Source organism: Polypterus senegalus, chromosome 3 (assembly GCF_016835505.1).
Source record: "Polypterus senegalus isolate Bchr_013 chromosome 3, ASM1683550v1, whole genome shotgun sequence".
NCBI lineage: Eukaryota > Metazoa > Chordata > Cladistia > Polypteriformes > Polypteridae > Polypterus > Polypterus senegalus.
The window spans coordinates 146,189,461-146,210,246 of NC_053156.1; the positions used below are offsets into that span (position 1 = coordinate 146,189,461).

Sequence of the window (20,786 nt, forward strand, 5' to 3'; positions counted from 1 at the left end):
AGCTGCAGCGTCTCCTCCTCCACAGCCCTCGCGGCTGCCGCCACGCTGCCGGAGCCCGCAGACCAGCATGCGCCTGCCACCGGCGTGGATCCGGGAGGTCCCTGCCTGCAAAGAGAAAACACGCCCGACCCCATGGGCGGCTGCCGCTAGGCAGGGAACTCACCTTCCGGACTCGTCAAACCGAGGACACTTCCTCGGCGTGGCCTTTCTTGACGCCATGCGGTCCCGGGCGCCTTCAGCAACGGCCTGCTTGTAGGAGACCGCTGCACTCGTTGTAGGCACGCCACCTGCCCGCATCAGGGAAACATGGCCTTCCTGCGGACCCCTGGCGGTCCGTGGGGTTCTTTACCCGCTGGGCTGTGTGCACGCAGCACCCGCTGCGTACGGGGGGTCCCCTGCTGCACCGGGCCGTCCACAACAATATTTTTTTGATCAGGTCTCCGCCTTGAAACAGGCGGAGCATCCTGCCGACTACGCCAGATGTGAACGGCACCCGGGCACAGACAGGCGGACATGTTGTTATCAAACCACCACACGTTTATTAACCACAATATTTACAATACTTAGGTCACACGACCCAGTCACGTGCACAAACCCCAAAACAGTCACTCAGTCCTGGCCACAATGCCTTCTTCTCGGGCCGCCTCCACAACTCCTCTTGCCTCGCCCTTCTTCCACCCGACTCTAGCCCCGAATGAATGGAGACGGCCCCTTTATGGAGGACCCGGATGAGCCCCAGGTGTTCCGGCAATCTTCTGGCCACGCCCAAGTGTGGCGGAAGTGCCGGCTGTCCTCCGGCTGCTCTCCGGCGCCGTCATAAATCTTCCCCAGCACTTCCTGGTGTGGCGGGAGTGCTGGGGAAACAAGTCCCAAGGCATTGGGCGCCTCCTGGCGGTGACCACGGGCCCCTACAGGGAAGGGCTTCCATGCCCTTGACCCGTGGCCCCAAAGCAACCCGGAAGGCAAACCCCACGTGGTCCAGGCAGGGCTCTGACCCTCTTCCGGTCCCTCCTGGCGTCCCGGCCGGTCATGGCCCCTGGCATCCCTGACAATATATATATATATATATATATATATATATATATATATATATATATATATATATATATATATATATATATATATATATATATATATATATATGTGTGTATATGTAGATATGTATATAGATATGTAGATATGAAGATATGTATGTGTATATATATATGTATGTATGTGTGTGTGTGCGTGTGTATGTGTGTGTGTATATATGACAGCAGCAATCCAAGCTGTGAGAAAACACTAAAAAGGAGGCATGTCAGACGTTGTGGTACATTTTCTGATGCAGCTAGACGAAAAAAACTTTGTGACGCTGCCGCCAAATACACAAAACAATTACTTTGACAATCATGTTACATTATTTTTAAAATGTTTCCTTTTCTTTTCATAACTTCTTTAACACATGACATCGCTGCAAAGCGGGTATTTTGCTATATATATATATATATCACAGCGACACTCATAACAGTGACAAAACAATTACATTGACAATCATGTTACGCTATTTTCAAAATGTTTCCTTTTCTTTCTCTTTCCTTCTTTAACACACTACTTCTCGCTGCTGCTGGTATATATATATATATATATATATATATAGATATATAGATATATAGATAGATAGATAGAGATATATATATAGATAGATATGAAAACAACATATATATATATAGATAGATAGATAGAGATATATATATATAGATAGATATGAAAACAACATATATATATATAGATAGATAGATATGAGAACAACACTCATATCAATGACAAAACAATTACATTAACAATCAAGTTACGTTGTTTTTCAAATTTTTCCTTTTCTTTTTCGTACCTTCTTTAACACACTACTTCTCCGCTGCGAAGCGCGGGTATTCTGCTAGTTTTAATATATTTGTCGAAGGGAGAGCCTCCTGTTCCCTCTCTTCCTTTAGGATATCTAATATGCCCCGGGGTTGACGTATGTATAACAATTCAAATGTTGAGAGTGCCGTGGAGGCTTGTGGGACTTCCCAATATGCAAAAAGGATGAGGGGGAGGAGCTGATCCCAGTTCCTTCCATCCTCATTGACCACCTTGCAAAGCATTTGTTTTAGGGTCTGAGTACATGTGGAGGTAGTCTTGCTTTTGGCTTTTATAATAGGTTGGTGAAAGTGACGTCATCTGGGGTCCAGAACTGGAAGTGACGTCTTCAGGGCCGGAATTTGCCAGGCAGAATTTCCCGTCTTTGATCTACAGAAATATCAGAGGAAAGATTAGTGCACCCCGCCACCTCCTGGCCTTGCATGGAATTACCTTTGATTGATCCCTCTAGCTGCCTCCCATGTGCATGTGTGTGACAGTGTTTATTAATTACTCATTATAAAATTGGATATTTTGGAATATATTTTGTGAGTTGTATTGTACATATATGTGAATCTGGTATAAATTAAATTAAATACAGCACATCCAGGCATTTAGAATTATCCTTTATGATCTCCAGTTAGTTTGCCACGTGTGTTGTGTTAAAGTGATTAAAATAATGTTAGTAATTAAAGCACTGCACATTTTGACTATCTAATGTTTGTTTTTGGGCAAAGTAATGTCTGTTTTGTGTCTGTTCATTGTGTATCTGTTGTCTTTCTTTAGCTGTACTGTTCATTCCTCAAGAAAATCCATGTGCACTGCAAACAAATGTTTGCTAGTTTTATGATACACTATGTTATGAATATATTTGATAACACATCATCCTCTGGATGGGTCTGTGCAGGAGACCTATGGTGCAAGTGATGCTAAGGATTTCATGGTCAGTGATTAAATGAAAGGAATGGATGCAAGTTATACTGAAAGGATAATCGACAAGCACTCTCGGGTTACATTTTAGTTTTGTTTTATCAGTACCAGAAGGTATAGTGAATCAATCAATGAATCAGTGAATAAATCGATTTTTAAAGACGTGAAATTCTGAGCCTTTTGTAGTCTGTTGCGTCAGTGTTTACATGTTTTACTCATTATATTTGTTCATTTGGCTCAATTTGCTATATAAACTGAGAAATGCTTAGATGATTGTAGATTGCTGTGGTTTACATTAATGAAACTGGAAAGCTACTGCTTTTCTAAGCTACCATATTCAAAGACCATATTTGTTTCATTTCACTATTATCACTGCACATCTTTAGTTGTTTTTTTTTTTAAACTTCTGAAAAAATAAAAATACCATTACTGTCTTATAAACTACTTTACATTGTAAGCCCATCTCCTATGTGAAACCCATTATGATTTTTCATTTTGTTCTTCGAGACATAAATAATAATAAATAAATAATAATTTAAACTTGATTTCAAGTAGCTAAAAACATAACTCTTTAAATAATTTGACCTTGTACTGCAAAATCAATATATGAGCATTATGAACTTAAAAATTCAGAATTAGAATGTAGTATTTTTATATTTAAATTTGCAGTCTATTAAGAGGTAACTTAGGTACTTTCTCCTCTGCCCCAGATGAATCTAATGAGATGATATAATTTTAATGATATATAATTTTGCCACTTCATAGGAAAAAAACAAAAAAAGTCATAGTGTAGCAGCTAGAAAATCTGAAATATTAAGCAATAAAATGTGAGAAATAAAGCAGGTGAGTACATGTCTGACAAATTCTCATACTGCTGAATAACATGAGACCTTTGCTCACTTGTTGTTATTGTATTATTAAATAAAATGTTTTATTGTATATGTATTAATAGATAGTAATAGCAAACAGTTGTTCATGACATACAAAGAATCTGTTTGAACCATATTGAGGGAAAACTAGACTTATTTTGGAAATTATCAAGTTTTATTGTTTGAGAATTTAACAAATGCATTGCATTGTTACTTAAGTACTCTAAAGTAGATAAATTTCAATATAATGTTAAAGGGCATGTATTTTAGAGCAGAAAATTATCCTGAATTTTCTGCATTACTAATTTTATCTTACATATTGTTTAATCACCTTTTAAGAATATGTCATAAGGTATAATCTGCGTGCTTTATATAGATAGAAATGGATAGATAGATACTTTATTAATCCCAAGGGGAAATTCGTAAATTTATGTCAGTTAAGAAGGTTATGCCATGTGGAAAATCTTAGCAGTAGTTGTAATGCTATTCTGTGCTCAAATATCCTTTATAATCTAAGGAAATGTATGCCTTTTATATACTTTAGCTATATCTTTTTTATATATTTAATTATATTAATTTTTATGGACACAAATTAAATGTTAGCTGTATTTATGAGCTGCATTACAGGTAAAAAGTCATCACATTAATGCATTATTTTTAAAGCTGAAATTTGAAAAAATGTATTGTGGATTTTCACTAACAGCTCTATCTAATCTTTGACATGAGCTTTTTACTCTGTACTTCTTTATTATTGCATTTTTGTATTTATTATTGCGAGAAGCATGCAAAACTACTATAATATGTCATAATTCTGTGTGTGTACAGTATATCAGTATATATATATATATATATATATATATATATATACACAGTGCATCCGGAAAGTATTCACACACAGCGCATCACTTTTTCCACATTTTGTTATGTTACAGCCTTATTCCAAAATGGATTAAATTCATTTTTTTCCGCAGAATTCTACACACAACACTCCATAATGACAACCTGAAAAAAGTTTACTTGAGGTTTTTGCAAATTTATTAAAAAAAAAAAAATTGAGAAAGCACATGTACATAAGTATTCACAGCCTTTGCCATGAAGCTCAAAATTGAGCTCAGGTGCATCCAGTTTCCCCTGATCATCCTTGAGATGTTTCTGCAGCTTTGAAGTCCACCTGTGGTAAATTCAGTTGATTGGACATGATTTGGAAAGGCACACACGTATCTATATAAGGTCCCAGAGTTGACAGTTCATGTCAGAGCACAAACCAAGCATGAAGTCAAAGGAATTGTCTTTAGACCTCCGAGAAAGGATTGTCTTGAGGCACAAATCTGGGGAAGGTTACAGAAAAATTTCTGCTGCTTTAAAGGTCCCAATGAGCACAGTGGCCTCCATCATCCGTAAGTGGAAGAAGTTTGAAACCACCAGGACTCTTCCAGAGCTGACCGGCCATCTAAACTGAGCGATCGGGGGAGAAGGGCCTTAGTCAGGGAGGTGACCAAGAACCTGATGGTCACTCTGTTAGAGCTCCGGAGGTCCTCTGTGGACAGAGGAGGATCTTCCAGAAGGACAAACATCTCTGCAGCAATCCACCAATCAGGCCTGTATGGTAGAGTGGCCAGATGGAAGCCACTCCTTAGTAAAAGGCACATGGCAGCCCACCTGGAGTTTGCCAAAAGGCACCTGAAGGACTCTCAGACCATGAGAAACAAAATTCTCTGGTCTAATGAGACAAAGATTGAACTCTTTGGTGTGAATGCCAGGCGTCACGTTTGGAGGAAACCAGGCACCACTCATTACTAGGCCAATACCATCCCTACAGTGAAGCATGGTGGTGGCAGAATCATGCTGTGGGGATGTTTTTCAGCAGCAGGAACTGGGAGACTAGTCAGGATAAAGGGAAAGATGACTGCAGCAATGTACAGAGACATCCTGGATGAAAACCTGCTCCAGAGCGCTCTTGACCTCAGACTGGGGCGATGGTTCATCTTTCAGCAGGATAACGACCCTAAGCACACAGCCAAGATATCAAAGGAGTGGCTTCAGGACAACTCCGTGAATGTCCTTGAGCGGCCCAGCCAGAGCCCAGACTTGAATCCAATTGAACATATCTGGAGAGATCTTAAAATGGCTGTGCACCGACGCTTCCCATCCAACCTGATGGAGCTTGAGAGGTGCTGCAAAGAGGAATGGGCGGAACTAGCCAAGGATAAGTGTGCCAAGCTTATGGCATCATATTCAAAAAGACTTGAGGCTGTAATTGCTGCCAAAGGTGCATCAACAAAGTATTGAGCAAAGGCTGTGAATACTTATGTACATGTGATTTCTCAGTTTTTTTATTTTTAATAAATTTGCAAAAACCTCAAGTAAACTTTTTTCATGTTGTCATTATGGGGTGTTGTGTGTAGAATTCTGGGGAAAAAAATGAATTTAATCCATTTTGGAATAAGGCTGTAACATAACAAAATGTTGAAAAAGTGATGCGCTGTGAATACTTTCCGGATGCACTGTGTATATATATATATATATATATATATATATATATATATATATATTCTGTTTTTGTGTAATTTTTCTCAGAACTTATAGGCAAAAAATTCAAAAAGAGTGTCATCATGTAAATGGAGTAGCACAATGGCAGAAAGGATTAATAGTGAATTTATTCATGCATAATTCACTCTTGATTCATGAAATGTGCTTTTCTTGTGTCTTAATACTGGTATACTAACTCTTTTGTAATCCTTATGACTTTTGTTTGCTCATAAGTTTTTTTTGTCCTTTTTTGAATGATAATGAAAAATTGATGTCGTTACAGAAGTGAATTATTATGGGATTGGACTGTGGTATTTAAATTGCATTTACTAATCAAGTGAGAGGCCTGCTTCCTCTATCAGGTTACAGAATCCATGGCAACATATGGCCTCTTGTCTACCAAATGCTTGCTTGTAGGATTTTTGCATTTAAAGAGGCATCCTGTTTAAATTTTAGCATGGCTACATTTGTGTAGCTTTTATTTTAATTATGTCAATTTATGAGAATGTATCAATTTAATTTTTATTTCTTTTATTATATTTTCCAAATTCTAGTGATATTCATTTTTTGAGATGTAAATACCCCATATGATTGCAGTTAATGGGAACTATCAGTACAAAATTTGTTTTTTGATTATAACTTTAAACAAGAATGCAAGCATTGCTAAACCATATAACATTCTTCAATACATTATACCTGATACTAAACTGCAGTAGATTTTTATGCATGAATAATAGAAGTGTTACTGTTTCTCCCAGTGTTGAATCAAGTTGTTGCATTTTTTTTTTCATTTAATTTTCATTTAATGAGGTATATTTTACATAGTGCACATAGCTTAATGAAAGCTGCTCTTAAACTCTTAAAGGAAATTCTTTATGCAAAGGTGCTAATTGTTACATTATTGTTATTTTATTGCTTTTCACTGTCTTAGTCAAATTTGCTTGCACAAGTTGTATATGTAAAGTATATGTAACTCTAAATTTCAACATGTTCATGCATTCATCAGTGCCTCAAACATACATCAAAGATGTACTGCTGGACACAAGTGAGAATTGTGAAACTTTTTCAGACTTTTGAATGCTATGCACACTTTCACTTGCATAGTACTGCCATTTATAAAACACTTGCACTACCAAAAGGTATCTAACACATCAACTAACAAGCAAAGAGCCTGAGCAAAGTTATGTAAAAAAAAAAAAAAAAAGACCTTAAGACAAGCAAGCATTCTTTTGTGGGGTGTATACTTCCTCCTACAGGAAGTTCACAATTTTTTTGCTTATTAGTGAGTAACTGATTTAATAAATATACACTGCAGCACACATTAATAAAACTATTGTTGCTACATGTGTTAAACAAAAGTAAACAAACAAAATAAATATATTTAGTTCTGCATTTTTCTGTTTCTAGAGTGGCTCTTCACTTTACTCCTTCTTTTACTATTAATAATGCTTCATGCTTAAATACAGCAAATTAATTTGAGGATATTCAGTGTAAAACGATTCAGAGCTATTAAATCCCAAAACTTTCTACTGCATTTTTAAAGAAATGCAATAGGCTGCATTCTGGCATCGTCAGTATATACAAGTATTTTAAACTTGATTCAAATCAATTTGATTATTTTTTCTAAAAACATTGTCATAGTTTAGTTCAGCATACCATACACTAAGAACATATATTGTCAGAGCATGAATTGGACACCACATTCAAGCCCAGTTCTTGCTTGGAAATAGGCAGGTGAAGAACACTTTATCTTTACTTGACAAGTAAAGATAATACTTTTTTTTCTTTGTAAAGATGGCATATTTATGCTTATCTGTGCATCACTAGTCAATTTAGCAGTATATGCGAGTCACATATACAGCCCAGTCATACTACGATTCGTTTAGATGCTAGGCTAATTTAAGAAAGCACAGCATTGTAATAATTGTAAGATTTTGCTGATACTGCTAGCAGACTGATTGTGAATATGCTTGCTTCAGTCTTCTAGTAGTCTCGCAGAGCTAGACATATAAAATGTGAGCCTGGAGACATCTCTTACTGAATTTGGCTTAAAAGTGGGTGAGAACAATTAGATGCTTCCCTAAGTGTGAAATTTCAAAACCAATACATCACCTTATATATATGGGCCTTAGACTAGTAATGGTGATTTAAACAGCAAAGAGCAATGGTGCTGTTGTTAACCCATCAAACAGAAAGCACGTCTGTTTATGAAGAATAAACCTTCTGTAGCTGTGGAAGGTCTCCTAAAAAGACCATTATGAACATTTAAATGTGCATTATGTGTACAGAGAATACATTATATAGGTAAAAATAAACAACATTTTGCAAAGGATAAACGTTTCCGTAATTCCAGATTATACTTTTGGCATTCAAAGACATCACTGAGCTAGTGGTAAAAGTGAACAATGCACTGCCGTGAGCTGTACATAGTATCCGTCATTCACAGTAATGATATACTCACAGTAAATGGGAGATTGAAAGAAATGGCAGCAAGGTCCACAAAAAGAACTAAACTGTGTGCTGTCACACATAATGAAAATGAGGTAAAAAGAACTGCCATTAAGTGAGTTGTTAAAGACTTCATTTTTGGTGCTCAGTAAACCTAAAACAGTAAATGTACCAAACTGACATGACTCCATCAGAACCAAGGACAGGACTGCATAGACCCAACATCTCACTGCACGTTTAAACAGATGACTAAAGTATGCTATCAATACAGTATAACTGGAAATGACAAACATGCCATACCTGAATTTAGTTGCAACATTTTATTGCTTAGTATATATACAGACCACAGTCCTTCTGTAAACATTTTTTACTGCTGTTATGAAAAGTAGTCACAGTAACATATACAAATTAATCATTAAACATCATTTAGCTTGTGTTACTGAGCTCTTGAAATGATCACAACAATTTTACTTTTTCATTCTCTCTCACTTTCAAGTTTTTTATTAAGCTTCTGGTCTTTCCATAGTTATTATACATATTCATCTAAAACATGACACTGCAACCCAAAATGTTTGAAGTGTCCTGATGTGGCGGAAGTGCTGAGGACCAGGGTCTCCAAGGCCTCGGGGCGCCCTCTGGCGGTAACCACGGGCCCCTACAGGGTTGGGCTTCCAAGCCCTCTACCTGTGACCACCAAAACCGCCAGGGTGGCATCCCTCACATGGTCCCAGGTGGGCGCACGCCCTCTTCCGGTCCTTCATGGCATCCCGGCCAGGTCGTCGCCCCTGGCATCCCTGACACTGTTCACATTTATGTGCATGCCACACAGCTGTTTATCATGCCATTCACACCGCCTGTCATGTCGAAGTTTAAAAGAGCTGCACAACTTTTATGGTATCTTTCAACCTTTGGCAATGTACTGGTGGATAAGCCAGTCAATTGCAGTATGTGGTAGTGCTTTGCAGTGCTCAATACTTAAGGAAGTTGACAGAGTGGAGCACATAACCGAGATGAAATTTGCATTTCACAACATGTCTCTTTTTTCCTGTCCAGGATACCACCCCATCTTCAAATGTCCAACCACCCTTTTGGTTAGTGGTGCTATTCGCTTGTCCCATCAATCATTTCTGCTCCATCCTTTGTTTACATAGAGCACGCTGTCTGTTTGGAAAATATTAATAATACCAGCAAATAAAAAAATATGTCGTCTAATTTTTTTTTCTATGGTTTCAACACATTTCAATCAACTGTCTTTAAAATTTTGGGTTATTTAGTTTTTCTGTGGGGGTTACCCCTAAATATTGATATATGGAAATGTCCTTTTTTAGAGGATGCCTACTGTGCTAGATGTACCATCTAGCCAAATTTCAGATTTTTAACTAAACAGAAAATAGTGTTTTTGTTGATGAGTGATTAAGTGAATGAGTCAGTCAGCTTTGCATTAAATTTAATACATGTGTGTCCAGCTTATGATAGTGTGATATTTTGTGTGATTAAATAAGAAATGAGTTCAGGAAAGATAAAAATGCATTGGTAAACCTGAAGAACCAGAAGTATTAACATCATTATATACTATAGCAGTGATTGTAAAATGATTTAAAAAATAATAAAATATTGTGCTTCAGATGTAATCAGATGAGGTCAGGTTGGGGAGCATGAACTGGTACAGCACATTTCTGCACCCACAAAATGACGAAAGAGGTTGGGATCCCAGTTGGCCACCTCCCTAGGCAGACACAAAGTCCAGTCCCACCCTCCAGAAATGGCCATCTGTCTGCCATAGCCAGGTGTTATGTGAATGTCCCTTTGGTCTCGTCCTGCTACTTGGGTCCTCAACACAGAGGATCTTGCGAGCTGGATCACCCATGGGTAATTGTGCCACATTGTGCTTCATTAGGGACTCCGTGAGCAAACACTCATTTGAGAAAGAGTTAAACCAGCGGTTCCCAAGGATTCTCCGAAAAGACATAGTATTGAAGGAGTCCAGTCTTCATCTCAGGTCCCTGGATAGTGTCCATGTCTCGCAACTATATAGCAAAACAGGAAGCACAAGGACTCTAAAGACTTGGACCTTCATTATTTTGCAAAGATATTGGGAGCTGTAATGATAATTGTTTATTTGAATTTAAACAATTTTGTAAGATATATTTATGCACATTTTATTTAAGGAGCATCTTAAAAACCCTATTGAAACTCTGTGTTTTGCTATTATTTCATCATTATCAACATTTCTAACACTACTGAATTAATAAAGTATAATTTTAGCCTGTACCTTGCTGGAAACAATTTAATTCTAGACTTCTGTTTTGTTGCTTTGTTTATTCCTTTATCAAAATTTGTTTTTAGAATAGCCTCCTCTTGCTGACAGGTTATTTTGAAAACATGACTTTGCAGTACAGCACGTGGCATTCAAGTTGTACTTAAAATAATTGAAACGTATTATTTCATGACTAAACATATGATAAAATTTGGTGGTGTTCACTCATTTGATGATGTGGTAAAGTCAAAATATTCAGGTTGATACTTGCATTTCATATAGAAAGGATTTATTTTGGATATAAAAATGTTAAAGTTGATTTTAGATGTATAAATATTTCACTTTAGTGACATTTCTTAGCTAGTGCTGAGCTTTGCAATAAATAATTCAGAGCTTTAAGTTTTTAAAAAACAGAATTGTTTTTGTTTTCCAAGTATATTTCAAGAATAAACACAAACTTTTTAAGTACTTGTTGGAAAGCAATTATAGTTTCATTTAAAAAATTAAAACAGATAATTAAGATGCAGTATTCATAGCATTTGTGGCACTGCATTGGAGAGACTATGTTTCTGTCTCACAATATCAGCATCATGAGTTCATATCCCACACTGGACGTTCTCTATGTGGAGTTTACCTGCTATCCTATACCTGCATGAGTTTTTTTGCAGGTATTATGGTGTTTCCTACCTTTGTCTGGGCTTGAGAATAATGTGTTATGTATAGTATTTGTTTGAGAAAGGCATATTCTCAAACCTCAGTGAAAGCATGTGTAAGCATGTCCCAATCAACAGTAAAAGAGGGTTTTAAACATCACTGCTGTAGCTATTTGGAAACTCTGTCAATAGTTTTTGTTAAATGCTGTTTTTTCCACAAATGTGGTGTAATTTATTACTCTCATCCAGTATCTTGGGTATATAATTACTTTTTTCTTTTCAACAGGTCCCATTTTTTGGTCCACTCTTTGATGGAGCCATTGTAACAGGAACATTGCTGCCAAGTTTAGTGCGTGCCACTTGCATCAATGCCAGTCGATCTGTGAAATCACGACTAACACTCTATCAAAGTTTGTATCCTTCTGATTTTGCATTGACATATAATATTTATTACTGAAATAAAAGCAGTAAGTGTATTTCATGCAACAAAGGTAAGGCTTTTTATATTACCTATTTTTTCTCTTAAAACATCTATATAGTATGTGATGCTTCTTACCTGTTAATTTATACAGTATATTTAAATAACATCTTTCCAGTGCAAAGCATTACCAAGTTACCAAGCATTGTATTTAGAGTTCATTTATTTCTAATTCATAGTCTGATTTGAGCAACAGCTCCATTTTAAACTCCGGCAGGTTTAATCATTTTGCATCTCAGACCTTAAAGACACTGACACATAACAAATCCCGTTGTCATTGATGCATGGTCTAGTTCATCTTGGACTACTTTTCTGGAAATTACCAAATGTGTTTTATTCTTAATTTGCTTGAACCTGTACACCTGCAGTTTATCTGAAGTTTTTAGTTTAACTTACTTTCTACAGGCTTGTCTATTTTATTTTTATAATTGAAATAAGTATTTACATTATTTTTCTTATTATCTTAAACAACTTTCACAAAAATACTTTTCGTAGTGTGGCTTCTTATCTTTGTAAAATAAAAATAAAAAATCATTTAAGTCCCAGTAATAAGTAAACATGCTCTAAAATCTATATAACAAAGCTTTAGTCTATGAAAAACATGGTGAAAATTTAGATTACATCTGTGCTTGTCACTTGCTTTAAGAAGAATGTAATTAGGGAAGGAGATTAATTTGCATCTCAATTAAACTGAACTATGGAAGGAGAATTGTGGTCTGCTTCTAGCATGTTGTGGAAGAAATCTGATCACCCACAAAGCCACTAACACTGAATATTCAGACAGAGTGTAAGACAATAACAGAGATTTTGTTGTCATGGTGACTTCAAGCTTGCTTAGTTCAGTGTAGAGTCCAGGTTGTATATTTTGTTCTTTTGGTACAATGACGTAATCTGGTGGCATAATCATGAAAATTTGAATTGAACCAACAATGTCTGATCATGCTTGGTACAGCATTTATATTTATTAAATTACTAGTACAATGCCAGATAGTGTTCATGTTCTCTTTTTTCTTTTTCTTATTGTAAGCTTTTTAAATTTAAGTTGTACTTTTGCCATTTTTAAATTCTTTAGACATAGTAATAGAATGCAAACATCTTTCCATCAAATGCTGCCTTTAAATAGCTCACTTGGATTATTCAGCTACATCATTTTATTCTTTGTAATTAGCTCATTCAGGACTTTCCTCAACTTATTAAGGATCACAAATATACAGCTATAGTGGTGCATTATTTGTTTAGAATCTTCTTTCGCATGTATATATCATTCACAACAAATTGGTTTTAGAACAGAATGTTGTGTTAAAGTGACAAATCTGCTGTAAAATGGCATTGTGATGACAGTGATTAGAACTGATTCCTCACACCTTTGAATCCCAGCCAAGGGACTTTCTATGAAGCATACCCATGCCCATGTCTGTGGGAGTTTTATTCCATCTTCCCAAAGATGAGCATGTTATGTTAATCTGCAACTCAAACTTACCTGGTTTGAATAAATGTGGATGTGTGCATAACTGAGTCATGTTAGGACCTTTCACCTTTTTCCTACCTTGTGCTTAATGTTAATATGTTATATTCTGACAAATTATTTAGACTTTAAATTAAACTGGCTGTATTTAACAAATGTGATGTGGAAGTATAAAGTGGCCCAAAATGTATTTTTAAGATTAAATCAGAAAACAGTTGGGAAAATTTCATTAACCAATTTTGCCTTAGTAAAACAAGAACACAGCTTTTGTTGTAGTAAGTAATACTAAGTACATCTCCTCTGAAAGTAAACTTAATGACTTATACATTTTGTAAATTACTGAATATTGCTGCATTGTTCATAATTAACAAATCTTACCAGTTTTGTCTTTAAAGGAAGTTAATATTTGTTGCATTTTTCTCTCACACATAAAAATTGTGTGGTGTATTAAAATTGGTAATGTTTTACGCAGCTGACAGCGTGCAATGGCTTTTGCACATTCTATGTATGGATCTTTCACTCTTAGCCAAAGCAGCTCTTTTCTCACTTGACGCAGAAAAGGCTTTTGATAGGATGAACTGGAAGTTTTTCTGGAGAGTCATGAGTGGAATGTAATTTAATACTTTATTTATCAGTATGAATAAATCATTGTACGCTTGTCCTATGGCTTCTGTTTTAACAAATTCAGATCATGCTCCTTTCCTGTGTTCAGTTGTGCTAGGCAGGGCTGCCCATTATCTCCGCTGCTTCTTTTTTTAATCTTGCTTGAGCCTCTAGCCATTGCCTTGCTTGCATTAGATGCTTTTATCCCTATTCTGGTTCATAACATAGTCCACAAGGTATCTTTATATGCTGACATTCTTCTGTTTCTAGGAAACGCCTCTTCCAACATTCTTCACATACTAATATTATTTTGTACATATAAATCCTTACTGTGCTATAAAATTGACTGGAGCAAATCTGCACTACTCCCCATACGCCATGCCTGTCAATCCCTCTCTTTTCCTTCCTTCATTCCAGTTGTTAACTCTCTCAAATAGTTAGGAGTCACCATTACTCCTCCCATTATGAATATTGTACAGGCAAAGGTCCACACCCTATTTAATGAAGTAAAGCAATCAATTTACTCCTCTTCCCACACCTTATTCCTTTTGCATCCCATTCAGATATGCTATTAGCTCCTTTTTCTCGATTTTGAACTGTATCATTGGGCATATATCCTTCGCACAATATCCTTATGGTTGAATTCCCTGCTTCCCCTCCATCCTGGTTACCTGTAGAAAGAAACCTGGTTTCCCCTTACTCTCTGCAACAACTACCATTTATCAGGTTTAAAACAAAAAGAGAGTAGACAAGTACAGTTCTACAAATTATGTTCTCTGTGTTTGGCACAAAGTAGAAAAGCATCTTGGCTCCATACCGCACTGGCATTCCATCAGTCCTTTGTTTCATTATAACTCTCTCAACATTGGTGAGCATCCCATCTCCTATCCACTTTAGGCTTCACGTGGTATCAGTTTCTGAAAGGAAAATATTCCACTCCTCCCTCCTACGTTTTCTCTATTTACAGGTTAAATCCATTCTTGGGACATGTGGAATAAGTTTTTCTGCCCGTTTCCAACCATCCATTATTCAACTACATTTTCCTACCCTTGTTTCCCTCTAAAAGCATCTCCTCTTTGTATGCCGTCCTTCGTGATTCCATAACTATACCTATCCCACTCACTCAAATATGGATCCATAACCTTTCCCTGTCAGCACATTGTGTTGGAACACAATTTTTAAAAACGTTAAATTCCTCTAGGACAGTGGCCCCCAACTCTGGACCTGGAGGGCCCCAGTAGTGGCAGGTTTTCATTGTAACCCTTTTCATAATTAGTACACTTGTTTTGTTGCTAATTAACTTCTTTTGGATTAATTTTAATTAACTTTTTTTTTTTTTAAGATTTGTTCCCCTGAATGTCTTCATTGTTCCTCTGAATTGCTTGATTTCTTTCCTTAAATGATACCCAAACAGAAATGAAATGTAAAATCAGTGAGCCAACAGAAGACCAATTAAATTAGGGCCTCAAACTTCAACCAATGTCACTCCAACCAATTTCTTAATTAGGCACTTATTGTTGTTGTTAATTAAACCCGTTCTTTAATTCAATGGCTTGTTGCTGCTCTCAATGTGTAATAGCATACATTTTTGAAATTGTTGATCTTCTCTTTTCTACAAGCACTGTTAAAATGTTTTGGGAACATGAGCAGATCAGCATTCCTGAGACCTTCATCTTTCTTCATTTTTAGATATTGTATGATGGTCACAGTTTGCTGGTCATGTTTTGGCTCATTTTGTATCTCATTATTGTTTGGCTCATTTTGTATCTCATTATTGTTTGGCTGATAATTAAGGAAAACCAATTAAGGGATCTGAGTCTTCAAGAGCAAGTCAGTTAAAATGAATTCCAAAAGAAGTTAATTAGAAGCAAAAACATCACTAATTAAGAAAAGGGTTACAATGAAAACCTGCAGCCACTGGAGCCCTCCAGGACCGGTGTTGGGGACCCCTGCTCTAGGAACTCAAACCATCAAAACATCCAATATAAAATTGTCCATAAAGATTATCATCTCCCTAGAAAGCATTTCTTGATAGGTTTAACCCCTGATTCACTCTGCCACTAGTGCTCCTTTAATGTACAGGGCAGCTTTCGCCACACATTCTGGAAATGCCCCTCCGTTGTTGTTCTTTGGGCCTCAGTTGCTTCAGCACTCTCCTCTATTTTATCTATTTCCATTCCTTGCTCTCCAATTATTCTACTTCTTTTAGATTTCCTTTCTTTTTCCTTCTCTGTTTATCATCAGCAATTATGTAATTTGCCCCAACAGCAGCTAAACTCTTTATAACTTACCAATGGATGAACCCTGTGTTTGTTATTTTCTCAAGATAGAAATCCTCCTATTACAGTCCGGAAAGTATTCACAGAGCATCACTTTTTCCACATTTTGTTATGTTACAGCCTTATTCCAAAATGGATTAAATTCATTTTTTTCCTCAGAATTCTACACACAATACCTCATAATAAAAACGTGAAAACAGTTTACTTGAGGTTTTTGCAAATTTATTAAAAATAAAAAAAATTGAGAAATCACATGTACATAAGTATTCACAACCTTTACTCAATACTTTGTCAATGCACCTTTGGCAGCAATTACAGCCTCAAGTCTTTTTGAATATGATGCCACAAGCTTGGCACACTTATCCTTGGCCAGTTTCGCCTATTCCTCTTTGCACCACCTCTCAAGCTCCATCAGGTTGGATGGGAAGCGTCGGTGCACAGCCATTTTAAGATCTCTCCAGAGATGTTCAATCATATTCAAATCTGGACTCTGGCTGGGCCACTCAAGGACATTCACAGAGTTGTCCTGAAGCCACTCCTTTGGTATCTTGGCTCTGTGCTTAAGGTCGTTGTCCTGCTGAAAGATGAACCATCGCCCTAGTCTGAGGTCAAGAGCACTCTGGAGCAGGTTTTCATCCAGGATGTCTCTGTACATTGCTGCAGTCATCTTTCCCTTTATCCTGACTAGTTTTCCAGTTCCTGCCGCTGAAAAACATCCCCACAGCATGATTCTGCTACCACCATGCTTCACTGTAGGGATGGTATTGGCCTGGTGATGAGTGGTGCCTGGTTTTCTCCAAACGTGACGCCTGGCATTCACACCAAAGAGTTCAATCTTTTGTGCCTTTTGGCAAATTCCAGGCGGGCTGCAATGTGCCTTTTACTAAGGAGTGGCTTTCGTCTGGCCACTCTACCATACAGGCCTGATTGGTGGATTGCTGCAGAGATGGTTGTCCTTCTGGAAGGTTCTCCTCTCTCCACAGAGGACATCTGGATCTCTGACAGAGTGACCATCGGGTTCTTGGTCACCTCCCTGACTAAGGCCCTTCTCCCTCGATCGCTCAGTTTAGATGGCCGTCCAGCTCTAAAGAGTCCTGGTGGTTTCGAACTTCTTCCACTTATGGATGATGGAGGCCACAGTACTCATTGGGATCTTCAAAGCAGCAGAAATTTTTCTGTAACCTTCCCCAGATTTGTGCCTCGAGACAATCCTGTCTTGGAGGTCTACAGCCAATTCCTTTGACTTCATGCTTGGTTTGTGCTCTGACATGAACTGTCAACTGTGGGACCTTATATAGACAGGTGTGTGCCTTTCCAATTCATGTCCAATCAACTGAATTTACCACAGGTGGACTCCAATTAAGCTACAGAAACATCTTAAGGATGATAAGGGGAAACAGGATGCACCTGAGCTCAATTTTGAACTTCATGGCAAAGGCTGTGAATACTTATGTACATGTGCTTTCTCAATTTTTTTATTTTTAATAAATTTGCAAAAACCTCAAGTAAACTTTTTTCATTTTGTCATTATGGGGTGTTGGGTGTAGAATTCTGAGGGAAAAAAATGAATTTAATCCATTGTGGAATAAGGCTGTAACATAACAAAATGTGGAAAAAGTAATGCGCTGTGAATACTTTCCGGGAGCACTGTATAATCTTATGTTGGAAATGTCAGCCACAAGAATCAATGGGGTATCTCCTCACACCATCAAAAATGAGAAGACAGCAATCTTATGATAAAATCTTGTTGTCAGCCAATCCAAGAGTTAACTCAAATCTAGAAATCCTCTTGGGTTAGGACCTGTCGGCAACCTGCTTATTTCATAAAATGTAACTTTTTTTGTTTGGTTATTTTTTGTCCTAATTTTAAAATTCAATAAAAAATTGATCACAAAAAAAAAAAAAAACTAAACAATGTTATGATAGTATTATCAAAGTCCACACATTCACATGTATACTAACTGATTATCATTATACTCCATTGTTTGACATTGATTTTAAATTTTTTTTTTATTTTAGTTGAAGAAAATATTATTCCATACTCATCAAGTCTAACTTACTGTACACAAAGGAGAAGATAACATTACATACAATCAAGTCAAACTTAAAGCAGAATTCAACCCCCACCTGAGAGAAAGAAAGGAGAGCCAACAGCAAGAGCATATCTTAAAAAACAACAAAGGAAAATTTTAATAATTAGGTCTTGCCATATTTTTAAAAAAAGTTTAGATCTTCTACTTATTTACAGTTTCAGATAGTACAGAATGCCGAATTATAAAAGGCGGGTTGGGGTTTTTCCAGTTAAGCATTGTAAATCTACTTGCTAGTAATGTGGTATAGGCAATTACAATCAATTTGTCCTTCTCCACTTTAAGCCCATCTGGAGTTACACCAAAGACAGCTAGCTGTTAATGGGTTATGAGTGATTTTGACACCAATGCTATCTGATAGACATTCAAAGACTTTTGTCAGTAATTGTGTTAAATTGGTGCACTTCCAAAACATGTGGCGCAGTGAGCCTGGAGCTAGATTGCAATGTTTGTAGGTTGGATGTTGCCAATTTTAAACAAGATAAATGTGGTTGATGAAAGATTTTAAGTTGATACATTGAATGCATATGCACATAAGGAACTAGAGTGTATTCTATGCATGGCATCCTTCCACTCCTTTTATATTAACTGAAAGATCCTTTCCCCATCGTACCCTGGGGACTTTGAAAGGAAGAGACTTTAATATGTTTTTATGTATTATTGAGGTGCTGTCTGAGTCTTCAGAACTGATCATTATGTCTTCTGGATTAGAAATGAGTGAGAGGTGTGGAAAATTGGGTAGGTTCCTTTTAGAAAAGTTTCTGATTTGAAAGTATTGGAAAAATTGTGTTGATGGGAAGAGGAAAAATTGTTCATAAGATGCAAAGACATTATCAATATACAGTTCTATATGTTTTTTAATCCAAGTCGTAATGCAAAGATTAAATACTGTGTACTTTTGAGAGGGTAGAAAAGGTGATTATCATGTAGAGGTGTAACAAATAAAAGCTTCTTTGCCTTGAAGTGTTTCCTGCATTGGGTCCATATTATGAATTAATGATGGACAATTGCATTATTGGTATATTGACAATAATTTGTATTTACTAGGGTACAAAGCAGGGCATATAAAGAAGCATGGCAAGTTTTTGTCTATTGCAGACCAGGCTTGGGTATATACATCTATAAGTGTTAAGGCTGAGGTCTTTATAGCTTCTGTATTTGCTGCCCAGTAATAAAATTAAAAGTTAGATAGTGCCATGCCACCTTTTACTTTAGCTCTTTGTAGTGTCACATTTTGAATGCAATGAGGTTATAATTGACTCAAATTTCTTAAAGAATGAATTGTTACTATATATAGGGATACTCTGAAACAGAAAAAGAAGCTTTGGAAGGATGTTCATCTAGACAGTATTGCTTCTCCCTGCTAATGTGAGATTGAGGGTAGACCATCTGTTCACATTTTCTTTGATTTTTTTTCCATGCTGATAGCAAAATTGTATTGGAAAAGATCTTTATATTAACTCCTAGATATTTAATCTGTTCTGATAAAGTAAACGGATAGATGTCCAGTCTAATATTGTGTGTTAATTGGAAAAAGCACTTTTATTCAAATTGATTTTGAGTCCAGTTATCTTTTGATATTTTGGTAGTGCATTAAGGACTACTGCTAAGGATGTTTGTGTGTCTGATATATACTGCACCATATCATCTGCATATAGCAATATTTTCTGTTCAAGTCCTCCTCTCATACCTTTATCTCTAATGCAAATCCATTGAACCAAATGGCCAATGGTTCAATGGCAGTTGCAAAAAGAAGTGGTGATAGAGGGCATCCTTGTCGAGAACCATGTTCTAGGTTGAAGTAGTTTGAGAAAATGTTGTTAATATAGACAGAGGCCTCCAAACTGGTATCGAGTAGTTTTATCAATGCACATATATTTGAACCATACCCAAATTTATGCACTCTGGTGAATAGGTAGTCCTATTCAACCATGTCAAATGCTTTTCATTGTCCAAAAATAATAAGATCCCTGGTGTGTTAAATTTTATGGACAAGTATATTACATTAAACAGATGCCAAAGGTTAGAAGCTGATTGTCTGCCTTTAATAAATCCAGATTGGTCTTGTGATACTACAGAAGGAAGTACTTTATCAATCCTTCTAGCTAGAATTTTAAAGAGTGTTTTAACATTATTATTCAGAAGTAAAATTGGTCTTTATGATGCACATTGTAATACGTTCTCTTTTATCTTTGGAATGAATGCTTGGCAAATAGTTTGAGGCAGTATTTTGCTGTCTCTAGCTTCTATAAACGTTGCTAATAAGGGTGGAGCTAACTTATTTGAAACTTGTTTTACATTCATTTTAAA

At 36.7% G+C, this 20,786-nt stretch overlaps 1 protein-coding gene across 1 annotated transcript in view; it reads left to right on the forward strand.

Moving 5' to 3' along the window:
• The window catches only part of ralgapa2 (Ral GTPase activating protein catalytic subunit alpha 2), a 627,566-nt gene that overhangs the window by 488,393 nt on the left and 118,387 nt on the right, over positions 1-20,786 (forward strand). Inside the window, exon 37 of the mRNA XM_039749771.1 lies at positions 11,848-11,975. Coding sequence (XP_039605705.1) covers positions 11,848-11,975 — 128 coding nt within the window. The remainder of the gene's footprint in view (positions 1-11,847; positions 11,976-20,786) is intronic.